Source organism: Coptis chinensis, chromosome 3 (genome assembly GCF_015680905.1).
Source record: "Coptis chinensis isolate HL-2020 chromosome 3, ASM1568090v1, whole genome shotgun sequence".
In the NCBI taxonomy this organism is placed as follows: Eukaryota; Viridiplantae; Streptophyta; class Magnoliopsida; order Ranunculales; family Ranunculaceae; genus Coptis; species Coptis chinensis.
Genome location: NC_141458.1, coordinates 25,419,626 through 25,434,032, shown reverse-complemented (window position 1 = coordinate 25,434,032; position 14,407 = coordinate 25,419,626). Strand labels below are relative to the sequence as shown.

Genomic DNA, 14,407 nt, shown 5'->3' with positions numbered 1-14,407 from the left:
ATCGATGACAGCTTGGTTAGGGTAAACTTTCTCAACGGTAAACGATTCAAACCCTTCCTTTGCACTGAACTCGGCAATTTGCACTTGGAAAATGTAAGAGCGGCCTTCAAGTTTCCTTAGTTCAGTTTGAACCGCTTTGGGCTCTCGGTCCTGTTATTTGGATAAGAATGGGTAATTTAGACAAATGACCTTCATTTTAAAAATAGACGGAAGTCATGGGGGTTTTTTAATTAGCTTGCCTTATGGATAATTTCTAATTCTTCAACTGACTTCTTAACCAAGTGTTCAGCATGTTTGTTGAAAGCCACAAAAGTGGTAATGTCCGAGAAATCATTAATAGCAAATCGAAGCTTGTACCTGTTTAGATGTTAGAATGTGTATAGTCAAGAAGTAGATATACATATAGTTCCTATTTTGTACTCGATTGAAATAAAACAACAAAAAACATATATTTAACTCACCTTTTTTCGTTGTCAACCCTACATTTTGGACAGGGTGTCTTGGGTTCAGTCTGAGCAATCGTTTTCATACAACGCTTTGTAAATGGTTGTAGTACCAATTAGTACTGTATACTTTGTCTATAATGGCACTGCAAGTATAACTTGATCCCTACATAAGAAAGAATGGAGTATATTTTGAGCAAAAGGTATACACATTCATATATGAAAGAAAAAAATTAGCATATACCTTATATGATTGATCTCTTCCCATTTCCTTCAATTCACCTATGGTAACTCTCCTGTCTCTAAGTAGTGCTTCTTCAGATAGATTTTCAGCAGGGCCCTCAAGCTCGACTAATATGTTTGCAGCTTCAATGCTAGTGGGCAACAATAAAAATGACTGTATGACTCGATATGTGTATAGGACAATATATAGCCAAGGAATGGTAGTAAACCATATACACAAACCAATTAAAGGGAGAGGAAATTGGCCCAAATGTTATTGTGGTTGATTACAACACATTCATTTGTTATATAAACGAAAATAGTTTACGTTCATCTACAACAGTTATATGTTGTGACAATTTTGTCCTATATATCAACTTATTTTTATTTTCATAACCTTTTTTTTAATGCGGTATGAAAGAACGAATGCAAATATGTTAGATAAATATGCTAAACTCACATGCGCTTGTATTCAGTGACAGCATGGATATCTAGGTTGACATAGATCTTTGTACCACTAACAGATGAAAGGGTAATCTTGTCTACAACAAAAGACATATTAAAAGTGCATCGGCTTAGAATAGAATTTAAGAGTAATTAATTTTTCAATAACAATTCAAATTGCGAACACTGTAAATGTATTATTACCTTGATAATCCCTTGCAGCCCGATTGAAGTGGCTATAATGATCACATTATGTTGTGTTAGTATGCCATCCGAATCGATCGACCGAGATCACCCCATAAAGTAATGGTCACTTCAGCACGCCTAAAGGTTGAATAAACTTGATTAGGTTACAACAATATGTTTGTTTGTTTAAATTGATATATGAAGGGTCTACTAACTTCCGATCCATGAGTACTATCTCCTTTAAAACTGATCCAGATTTTTGTTTTGTGCTGCCGACTTTTTTCAACACACAAATCACATCTACTTGTTTAAATAAATATAAGGTTAGATCTTTGATCATTTTTAGTTCACTTTAAGATACGGTTTAATTTAATAGGGAAGTAAAACGGAGAGGGAATATTTAAGCATAAGATTGTGATTGATTAGCTGATAAAAGAGTTTTCTGTTTCGCTTTTTCTGGCACCGTGTTATACTCAATGAAATTGAAGTTGTATCTTGGATTTCAGCCCCCCCTTCATCAACTGACTGTATCAATGTTTCTGGTTTGAATTTTATTACAAAGGGATGCACCACTGGGCGATAGGTCGTTGCTAACACCACGTCAAATCTCTCAATGACGTAGATGTTGCCCTCTTCCAACAAAGCTCCTTTTGCAAATTTGTCAAATTCTTTAAAATCCTTCGATTCCAATTTAGCATGTATGTGGGTTCTCTAGCAAGAAGGGGAAAAAATCAGTGGTAAATTTTGAATGATTGCAAAACAAACGCGGTTGATTACCTTAGCATCCAATAGCAGAAAGTCTCTACTTAAGACCTCATTGTTGTTATTCATTGGATTGACTCCACACATGGTCGTCGAATTTAACTTTTATTTTCAATTTGGTTGTACCTGTACAAAGCGTGGAAAGGTGATGGAATTACATTTTGTTGCCATTGAGGTATTCCTACAAAACAACTATATTGAATGTAATGAAAGAAATTCAGCCGAAATCTTAAACACACACTTACAAAGAAAGAGCATCTAGATTACATAAGAAAAAAGAATATAATTATTTGATAGTGCCATAGAAGAAAGTTTTGATTGCACATAAGGCGAAGACTAACATGATTGAGAGGAAAATAATAGCATGGTATGTAACTCCAACGATTACTTGGAAGATGCAAATATTTTACTTGATCAATTGAACGATATGCTCCCAACCTCTCCAGCACAACATGTATATAAACAATAGTATAGGTAGCCTTGGAGTAGAACGGTCTTGACCAATTTAAGAGGTTCAATATTGTAAGGGTGTTGCATACGTTTTTGATATTAAACATATACATTAATGGTAATTTGGAAGTTGTATAGATTGCGGGCATTTTAGAAGGAGGAATAGCGGAGGGAGAACCCAATCACGATTTTTTTTTTTTTTTTTTTTTTTTTTTTTTATATATATATATATATATATATATATATATATATATATATATATATATATATATATATATATATATATATATATATATAATGGGCAAAGGGAAAAGTGAAAACTGCCCATTATGCAATTTTACCCTCGAACATATATAATTGGCATATTTCACCCTCGAACTTGTCAAGTTTTACCACTTATCCCCCTCAAAAAGTTCATATAGGCAATTTTAACCCTGTACTTGTAAAACATATCCACCTTCATATTTTCGGTACATTTCCGGCACTGAAGAGTGGCGCATGGAGTGGAGTGGCGATGGAATTATATTTTATGCGTGGAATTTCTAATTTTGCCACGCGTGTCAAATTCTATTTTGCCACATCGGACAATATAATTCCACGTCACTTTTCGTGCCGGAAATGAACGGAAAAATGGAATTTGGATACGTTTTACAAGTCCAGGGTTAAAATTGCCTGAAGTGAAGTTCAGGGGGGTAAGTGGTAAAACTTGACAAGTTCGAGGGTGAAAACTGCTTTTTTGCCGCTTTCTTATTAAATTTTAGTTGGCTCTGGGCAAGATGAACAGTGTATCAGGCCCATTATGATTGTTACCTCTCTATGTTTCACTTTTAACTTTTTTTTTTTTTGATTGGCTCTTAACTTGTTTTTTTAATTATTAAGATGTTTTAAATTTGATTTATATAATTTTTCCTTGGAATAATCATCTTGATTTAATTGAGATTAAAATGATTGAGTGTGGTGATACGGGGAAATTCATACGGCCTTATTAATGCGAAAATAGTATCAGTTTCTGCAATTGTGTTTTGAGGTGCACATTAGTTACTTTTCTTCTCTTGTGGTTCAAATGTACACATTAGGCGTTGTAGTTGGTATACTACAATGTGAATCTACTAACTGGACCAATATACTAATTGAACTGAAAATACGTATATAGATATTGGCAAGAAATGATAACTTGCTCACGTATTGTCTACTGAATCAATATGACGTTAAAAATAAAACAAAATAAGCAATAATAATATCTTTAAAAAAACAGAAAGAAAACTGAAGAGATGTAATCACACGACCACATCGCAAAATAGAAATATAGGCTCTCATATGAGGAATAGGTCACGTCGATTGTTATTAAATATAAGGAGAACTGGTGTTTTTGTATATCAATATGTTTGTTCACCATCAGTCCTCTTAAAACATGCTGAAGTAGCATCAATTCAAGGTGGCTTCCATACATGAACCACTATTTGGTTACTTTGATGTACAGTTTCCATTTGGTGGTGAACGTCTAGCAGGAGCATTAATTCCATTTAAATAGCCATGAGTAGCCAAGATTGAAGGTTCACTTATGGAATCCCACTTCTTGACCCTGTCACCGAATAGTTTGGAACAAAAGTCGGCAAACTCGCCAAAATCATCCCTGAAACAACAGGTAGAAATTCATTAATCAACAAATCATTGAACCTATATTATGGTATGGTTCCATGTGTTTTCTGCGTATAGTATGTTTAAGGTGCGTTAGAGCCTAACAATGTTGGCTCTAAGCTACTTTTTCAGTTATTGCAATATATTCATTCTGAGGTTTTAGAAACATAATGTCCAATGAAATTAAGAGGGACCACAGCTACTTTTGAATCCCTTTCAGTATTCTTGGCTGCCTTCGAGGTTATATTGCTAACGTAAAGTCAATTGCTTTGTTTATGTTATCCAGTTGTAATGCTATTACATTTGTAAAAGTGACCATATCCGTTCCAGAGAAATGTGTATGTTTGAAAGTTCAGACGGTAGCTGCATTTGTTCCATAGCATATGTTCTTATTGGTTCTTATTGTTGTTCATTTAAATTAATGCATAAAAAATTCAAGTTAGATACAACAGGGACGAAACAAACTAAATAAAAAAGAAATGTAACTTACCTGACATTGCTCAACATCAATGTCACCTGGTCCTAGAAACCCATGAAAAATCGACATGAATCCATCAGCCTCACTGAAAATAAGTAGATGTACGTAAATCATAGCCTCCAAACTATCAAGGGGGGAAAAAAGGCCAAACAACTAATCAATGACCCTATGAATAATTTGATTAAACATCACAGGAAACAAATTAAAATCAAAAGCGCTAAAACAAATCAGAAAAAAAGAAATTGCTTTGGTGATGCTACATGGGTTGCTGAATCTGTTGCTCAAGTTATGTAAGGTGCATCTACAATCGTTAATACTCTTCTTTTACTGTTCTTTCGTATCTTTTAGTTCTGACATTCAGAGAATCGGAGGTAGTCTGACAGCTATATTAACAAAGTTGCAACCTTGACGCCACATAATATGTTGAGCTTGTTACTAACAAAAAGAAGTTGTAGGACTCTATCATTTTCCTTTTATCAATGGTGAGAAGCATAGTATGTAGTCACGGGAGAGCACGAATTGAATGGTTGTGGAACTAAGATCAAATTGTGTTTGACCATGTAGGAGCCAAATATGCAGATAGCCAATCCATGCAGGACTCAACTTGAGCAATATTCTAGGAATCAACTTACTGAACAATCTAATCACCAATTGAATTCTCCTACGGCAGATCAAATAGACTCCTAGATGAAGTTCAAAATGAGAAAGACTTAACGTTTAATTTATTGCCACTATGACTGTTCCGCGATGTCATTATTACCATCTAACATTGAAACACCAGCAAAGTGTACTGCAATAACTTCTTGTATTGTTATCAAATGTATAAGGTCCCCATGACCCATGTACGATCAGCTCAGCTGGGAAAGCTGATCAAAATGCAATGTCACTTTAGAGGACTAAACATAGCATGGTTTTACTCCAGGTTCGGATGACTGCAAAATTAAAGTTGAAACAAAAAAATAGATCGCGTAAGAAAGAACATAGAACGGCGAAAGTAATCGGCAAGTGGAACTTATTAAATGCAAATTAAATTGATCTGTTTATGACCATAAGATGAAAAGCCTATCACAACTGCAATCAGAACTTGGTTATTTATCTAAAAATCAATGGAGTTTTCCTTGTCCCTTGGTAAGTTCTCATTATAGCAAGGGAGACACGGTATTCATTGGAAGAACTGAAAATCCAAATTTAGGCCTAAGACTGGACGATCAGGTCTCTACTCTCTAGGAGTCTAGGTACATTCTCAATGCAATGAAGACTAATTGTCTAACACTTCTCCGCATTGGGGCTCAAATGCGGGGTAAATGGCTTTTCGGATTCCCACACACTCGTTATCATCATGCTCCATTTCATCTTTGAACATGTGTACCCACCAAGTCTCATCAGCTAATACTCAGCTAAATAAGCGATTCTTTGTTCCGATTCATAATGTAGTTATCGTTATGCGCTTCTAATTCATAACAATGATCATATGAACGGCACAAAAGATTCATTCTTAGCGTAGTCCGAGCTAGCCTCATTAAACGCTCTGAGCCACACGTGCAAGTTTCATGTAGGATTGAATGTTGTCGTCCTTTCAACCCACTCCCTGGGTTAGGGATAGGGAGGCCTCTTAGAGTCAGGCAAGGTATACAGATGAGCCACACCCTTAAAAAGAAAGAAAGAATTGCTCGCCACCAAATAGAAAATAAAGGAAATCCGCCATGCTTGCGAATGGCGTCAGGGCCGACCCTAACCTGGCCTTTGCTAATCAAATGCCCAAAGTCCTGTCGGGCAAAGAAAGTCACAACCTTCCCGTTTCTGCTAGGAAAGGAAGATTTATCAAACTTCCTTGCCAGTTGAGGTACTTAACATTCCAGAACATTACAAAAATGAAGATTTCAAAATGTAAAAACTTCTCAATATGGATGAGCAAGATAATGTTAATGTTTATTAACAACGGGTATTCTCAGAGCAAGCCTTGGCCATTGGCCTGTCCAAGAGAGCGTTGCAACTTCACCTGGTCGAAGAGAAACTCATAGAGGAAAGGGCCAAGATCAAAGGATCAAAGAAACCCGACCCGATAGGCTCTTACCGGAAGAACTCAACGTCCTAATCGGATTCCTACACTCTAGCAGATGTAACTGACCAAGGTGCTATTTTCTCGCCTCGCACAGGGCGATCCGCGATTCTTCGGCTCTTAATGCGGGTGTCTTTCTCTGACCAGCGCTTTCTCCACTACACCTCATAGAGATAAAAGTAAAGAGGGGGAGAACCTATTATTTCACCAAAAGGGATTTTACGAAAGAGAGCCTTCAACGTCCACCCTACTCTACTCCTCAACTCGTGCCATCCACGATGACTTCAAAATCTTAAAAGCCCGGGAGAAGGGCCGGTATAGCTTTTCAGTGCTAAAGGACTGACAACACAATCACTCTTTTCGTCAGAGCGTGACGTGAACCGATGCGGGGATCTTATATCTTATATAATCAACTGGATCTGTATGTAACCCATGCCGGGGACGCTTCCCTAAGCTCGGACCAGTGGCATCTATTTGCTCTGAACATTGCCCCCTGGGTGTTCCACACATAGCTAGGTACCCATGGGATTATGATTGACCCAATGGATACTACTTCCTTGTGGGAATCCCTTCCCGTGCCCTGACCTGCTAAGCAAAACCAAAACTGACTATCACGAGTACCTGCTTTTGTTGTTAGGTTAATCTGCCCGTATCATATAGTACCCTATTCTTAGTTAAACCATTCGTGCAAAACGTCCACCTAACCTTTATCCTCGGAGCCTTTCGACCGAAGAACTCATCTCTGCTTTTTAGTTTGCGATAGGGTGCTCATAATCGCCTTTGTTTCAGGTAAGCTCGTCAGCATATTTTGTTTTGGGATTCCCAGTTGACCTCACAGTCAGCAGAGCATAAGTATCAGGTTTAGTACCCTTCATGGTGACGAATCCATCCATTGTACTGTAATTCGATCAAGACTTGGTAGTAGATAAAGGCTTCAAAAAATTAGGAATTGGCATAGGCTTCAACATATATTGGAAGCAATAAGGGTAGTAGTAGGCTCGACGACCACGACACGGGGTATCCGGACTCAATAATAAGGTAAGTGAGCTCTCCGACTCATACCATTGCAACCAACGATTGTACAACGCAAAACGGTAGAATTTAAGGTAGTTATAATTACCTCCTCTTCCCTTGGCGTTTGTGAAAAATTTGTTGCCTCCAAAGTTAAGTAAGTTGCATTCAGTTAAAGAAATGATCACAAACCTGTAAGAACACATTATCCACTCCGTAGTTTTATATAATAACTTCCCAGCAAGAAGCGTAAACCGTCAAACATAATCTTGATGTAGTGATATTAGGAAAACCTAATTGGCAGTAGTTAATATTCTTTGCGGGAACACATGCGATTACAATATCAATTCCTTTGGTTACACTTGTGAATGGATATGTATAGGCATAATTTCACAAATTCATATATCTTCTCAATGAAATGAACTTAATGGAACAACATAAAAATTAATTTTTATCTTGGAAAAAACCTATGTAAATTCCTTGCTATAACAAAAAAAATAGTGCAATTGACTTGTCAAATTGCACACCAAATGATTACATATCATTAAACCTCGTTCGATGGATTAACTGGTGCAGAACGCAAGGAAATTGCAGAGGCAACTGTAGTTCTATATTGTGTACATAAGAGACACAATCAACGTACGAAGTAAGGAAGATTAAAATAACATACAAATATATGAAGCAATAATTAGGCAGCTAAGAACAAAAGACACCAACGGCTACTGTGCACTGCAAGAACGGAGGATGTCGTTGTAGACAACATTTTTAGTGTAAGTTCCAGAGAGACCCCTTAATGTTCCCTTCTTAACTAAAACTCTAGTCGAAGATTGTGAAACTCCTCTTGATAAAGCAACATAGAGTTGGTCGTGGGAGAAAACATGCTCGGGTAAATATACTCCAACATTTGGTATTGTTTGACCTTGTGATTTGTTTATTGTAAGAGCGAAGCTTAGCTTCATAGGAAATTGTTTCCTAGTCAGCTCAAAAGGTAGCCTTGCATCTTGAGGGGTGCAATGGAATGCGGGGCAAGAAAACTCTAGCACCAGCTAAATTTCCAGTAATGATTTCAGCATCAATTACATGTGTGTCGAACCCTCTACATATTAGTCGTGTTCCATTACATAGGCCATTCTTAGGATCTAAATTTCTCATTAGAATAACTGGAGCTCCTAGCTTGAGTTTCAACTGGTGAGGAGGCAGACCACTGGGACAGATAGAATTTAAGTACTCTTGCGGGTACAAACCACGCGAATCATTTCCCACCGAATCAAAAGAGTAATACGACACTTCTTCACCTGGAAACTGATCAATTATTTCATCATTCACTAATTCAACAGTTTCATTCCTAGGAGTTATTATTGCCCTTTAATCATGTAGTCGGTGTCACCGGCATTTTCATGTAATCTTGGAAAGATCTCATTTATAAGATTCACACGTGAATGCTCATTCTCCCACGGCACGACAATATCTCTAGGAAGTTCAATCATGTCCCCATCAATAAATGGTCTAGTCCCATCGCCTATGCTCATAAGAAACTCCGCAAAAGCGGGATCATTTTTCGCTCACATGTTTTCCTTAAGACGTATCACATGCACTTTCTCCCAAAGGGGTGAGTTTGTAATACATGCATCAATAGTTTGTGCTCTTGTCCCACGTGAAACAATAGGGAGTACTTGACGGAAATCTCCACCCATAACGAAAACCTTCCCTCCAAAAGGCAATTCACTGCCTGTGATGTCTTTTAAAGTTTTGTCCAGTGCCTCAAACGCATAATGATGTGTCATTGTAGCCTCATCCCATATCAGTATACTCGCTTGTTGTAACAAACATGCCAATTTGCCCTTCTTGCTTATTTTGCAAGTGGACGTAGATGTAATTGGTATTGGAATCTTGAACCTAGAATGGGCTGTATGACCGCCAGACATCATTATAGCGGCAATTCCTGAAGTTGCTGTTGCAATAGCAATTTGGCCCTCACTCCGGAGTTTTGCTAGAATGGATTTATATAAGTATGTTTTGCCTATTCCGCCTGGCCCGTCAACGAAATATACCCCACCCTCTCCCTGTTGGACCGAACTGATAATATTTTCATAAGCATTTTTTTTATCATTAGTAAGTTTACTTATAGAAGTAATGTCTTCTGAAGCAATGGGAATAGATAGTTCCTCTCTAACCAAATTGGATATATCATCTAGGTCGACATGTTCACCGGTGATTGCAGGCAAATTGTAGCCCGAAATATTTTGACCATGTTGTTCCAATAACACTTGAAGTTTGCGTAATAAACGATCTGTCACATACGTTGAGTTCAAACCCGACGCGGTGTAATCTTCGGCCATATAGCTATGGAATTCATTCCACAAATCACGAACTCCAGATGGATTACAATAGACCAAGATTGTAACAAATAATTTCCGTAGAGAAAAGGGCATTTGTATCCTCAATGCTTCAAGCAAACATTCGTGAACATCATTATCCCTTTCAAGCAGGCCCAATGCTTCAGCCACCTCTTTGAATGTGGGGTATACATTAGATCCGACCGTTCGTAGATGCTCAAATGATGTTGGTCCCCGAACATGATTAAGCAATACCCTCAAGTAGTACCTCTCACCTTCAAGAGGGGATACTGCATAAAGCCTTCCAATGACACGATTATGTCCATTTCTTTATTTCCAATGATTAGACGTCTTGTTCCATACATAATGTCCAGGGATCTCACGATAAAGATATAGCCGAGCAGCCTCATCAATGCTATTAAGTTTAAAAAATTCTATTAACATTGTGCGGGAGTTCTTATCATCAGCCAAAACATCCTCAATGAGTTGGTTGCCTTCATAGGTTACCTCATGCATATTCTTAAGATGGACCTGCAAAGAATACACAGATGGGTATATCTGACTAAGCGGGAATTCAAAAATTCTCCAAAGGGCTTCCTGTGGGCAAATCCAACGTCTATCTACATACTGCTTTATTTCATCTTGTTCTTCTATGTCTATAGATGTTACTTCCACGGCCACTCGATCTGAACCCTTGTAGATATACTTGTACAAATATTTGACACTTTTAATGCTCGAGCATACCTCAACATTGATATGGCAATTGTATTTTTTTAACAACCACGGGTTATAAAGTACAACCCAACGATTATCGACACGGTAACGACGACGATGATTCTGGACAATTGCAAAAGCACCATTGTCTCGCATCATATATGTAGCATAGGAATCAATTCCTTGATTAGTTACTGGTGCAAATTGTTTTGGGAAATTTCTTGTACATTTTTTATCTTTCATGCAAACACATGTTGGATTCACAGCACCACACGATCCATGAATTATGTGTTTGACAACAATCTCATATAGCTCTGGTTCAATATTTGGATCTGGAATTTCTGCTCTAACAATTTGGTCATAATCGTCTGCAGTTGTTAGCTTGTCATTCTCGTCAAGAATTAGAAGGATGTGTGCATGAGGCATTCCTCTTTTCTGGAATTCAATAACATGAACGTGTGCCACTACTTTCCCAAGAATTCCTTTAGTATAAACAAATCATTCTTCAACTCTTCAAGCTTTGCATGAAAGAACCTTACTATCAAATCTGGCCTGTCATTTGGAACTTGACCTTCTAACAACTCATCAGTGATCTCCTCCCAAGACGGATTGCAAGTCATTGTGATAAACAAATCTGGCCTCCCATACTTTTGAACTAATGCCATAGCATCGTGATATCGCTGGTGCATGTCACGGGGACATCCAACAAAAGATGCAGGCAAGATTGTTTTGCATCCAACATTACCTAAATATTTTTAAAAGATGGATATAAGGATGTTTAACCGGTTAAATGGTAATAAATTATAAAACTTAATACACACCTGAATGGATTTCTCCTAAGCTTAAAAAGTCTTGCAGTCCTTGATAAAGCTCAGCCCTAATTTATTGTTGGTGATCACGTATCCACATTAATCTTAGAGTTGATATTTTAACATAATTGTCAACTATGTATTGTTGCAAAAGACGGCCACTATGGAGAAGTAGAAGTGAATCATTTGGTCGAATCTAACAATGGGAGAAGACATTGGTCATGTAATTGTTTTGGAAAACCAATACAGAACAAAACACTAAATAGATCGAAGTTGAAGGCTTACTTGGAGCAAGTAACAATAAAATTGTTGACTCGTGAGTCATTTTCTATTAGAACGGAACATATGCAAATTCCATCCCGGGCTGCCGTAAGGGAGTAGAAGAGGGTATTAAAATGGATCATAATAGTCGGCCGTGTCGGGAACATTCTCAAACTCTCCAGATATTCTTTGAGCTATGATGTCCCTTTCATTTAGGTTACTTGGATCCTCACCACCAACTAAGATTGCTGCTACTTGAGAAGATGTAGGCATGCTATATTGATGTGCTCCTGTTCGGTTATCTCTAATAAGCAGACGAAGATTCGGTGATGACAACCTCTGGGAAACTTGGCGAAAAATCTTGACATACAAATCTCCTTTAAAACATTATGAATGATAGCCAATACCCGTCTGTCCAACACTCCATTTTCAGCCATACGATTGTCAAGCTCATGTTCTGTATCGTATATATACATTTGAAGAAATCTAGGTCTGTGACCAGGATTGGGCAAAAGGCTACCGATACGGTGATAAATAGATCCCCGGGCATTATACGTGTAAATTCTTTCTCTACCGTCAGCTAGATCATCGTCTATCTTAACCCCCATAGAAGTAAATGAGAAGACATGATTATATGCACGTATGTTCTTCCTAAAATCTACAACAGTAGTTGATGGAGATGTAAATAAATTAACCAACTCAGTCGGTGTTGCTAAAGCTGGCAAGCTTATTGTCACATTTGAGCAGCAAAAACCAGGCGGTTCGCGACCGAACAGTTTCACTTGGCATCGTGGACAATTCGTAGCTTGTGGTAAACGATGTGTCTGAATATCTGAAGAGTTGTCATAGCTTCGTACACAATTATGATTCCGCCTTTTTCTAGCCGTGTCTCCCCTCCTCCGACCGATCTGACCATTATCTAAGGCAAGACACTCTTCTAAGTCAATGTATTAATCACAGCCAAAAACCCCAAAAGACATAAAATAGATACACTTAATTCAAGGGCAAAGTTTAACCTTGTATAGGAAGTACTTCTTCTCTTGAACCCTCATGGTTCCCCCCCGACATCATCAGAGTGAATTACAGTATTAATCCCATTGAATGGATTAATGACATCAACACAGAAATCCCCGTGATCAGCGTCAGTGTCTACAAAATAAATAAAGGTCCTTGTATTGCAAGATACATAAACGAAAAGAACAAATTTATTATTGGGTAAAGAGTAAGGTCCACATGTAACCTTCAAAAGGCTCGCCTTCGCTGCCACTGCTGATCTGGATGTCGACCTCATTCAAGCCAACATTATTGATAACATAGTCGTCAGGAATATCATCAGCAAGGATGCCCAAACCTGATTAGAGTCCATTCATTTTCCCTAGATAAAGAATCGGTTGTGAATCTAAGAGGATAAGTAATTAGTAGGGGTAGTTACCGTCATTGCCACCAATTTCTGATGTAGATGCCATTGCATTAATACAATTCCGAGCATATTGCCTTATATGAGTCAAACATCTTCGTTGCAAATCACGTTCTCCATAAAGCAATACGTGTGAAACATCTCTAGATGGGTGTCGGCCTTGGATTAACTCGGGAGGCATCGAATTGTTGGAGTCTAATGATCCATCAGCAAGAAACGATTGAGGGGCACACCACGCTACACGTATGCGCTCTCTCTGAGAAGTCAATTCTTCATTTCTTTGGTTTCGGATTCGTTGATAATAATTGATTCGCCTACGTTCCCTTCGCTGGGCCATATGTTCTGAGCTCATATTGCTGACTCTTTCTCTTTCTCGATTACGCCGGTTTTGTTGTTGTTGTTGTCGTACGTCACGATCACTAAGGGAACTCAAGCTTGGGTGCTCCTCATGCGCATCCATGTCTAAATGGTAGCAGAAGAAAATATGTTGGCTGCACAGACCACTTTTCAAAGGTAGGGAAAGAAATGATATCTAGGGAGTTACTAATCCACTCCTAGCTTAACAGATTCGAAAATGTAGAGATACAAAACAGCGCAGACAACAAAAATTTAACAGATTAATAAAACAAAATGAAAAGATATAATAGTCCACATTTGAATAGAAAACACAAATAAGTTAGACATACCTTAAAACACATGAGGCTAATAAGAATAAAAAATTAAATATATAGTTGTTGATGGTCCAGACAATTAAAATAACATCATCATATTTGGTTAGGTACGCAAGTAATTCTAAAACTAAAATAAGTTGCGGAATGTAGTTTATGTTTATCCAGAAGTGCACGCTGACAAATTTGTTATCGAAATTGATTAAATGCGATTCATGCAAAGATGGTAAATATGAGAATGTATTTCATTTGATTGAAAAGAGGAACATAATCAAAATGTGATCCTAAATATCCCAATAGACGACTTTTATTCGAACAATACCGGTTTCAAGAAGGAAGAAGATGTTCAAGAGTGAAGCCAACTAACCTAAAATTCAAATTGGGCGAAGATAAACTTATCCTTATAGCGATGCACACAGCTCAAAAGATCAACAGAGTGCTTCTGAACTGTATTGACTGCAAACAACAAAAGAGAAAAGGTAAAAAAAAACTTGTGGAAATGCACAAAA

General features: G+C 37.7%; 1 protein-coding gene across 1 annotated transcript; it reads right to left on the bottom strand.

Annotated features, from left to right (window-relative positions):
- Positions 1-1,121: 1,121 nt before the first annotated feature.
- On the bottom strand, positions 1,122-13,690 carry LOC147508832 (uncharacterized). The gene is given in 14 exon segments (XM_086597640.1): positions 1,122-1,207; positions 3,986-4,140; positions 4,447-4,508; positions 4,636-4,708; positions 5,384-5,489; positions 8,737-8,988; positions 9,081-9,212; positions 9,318-10,319; positions 10,413-11,238; positions 11,241-11,488; positions 12,184-12,637; positions 12,898-12,962; positions 13,054-13,164; positions 13,246-13,690. Coding segments are annotated over 14 exon segments (4,017 nt in total).
- Positions 13,691-14,407: the final 717 nt, after the last annotated feature.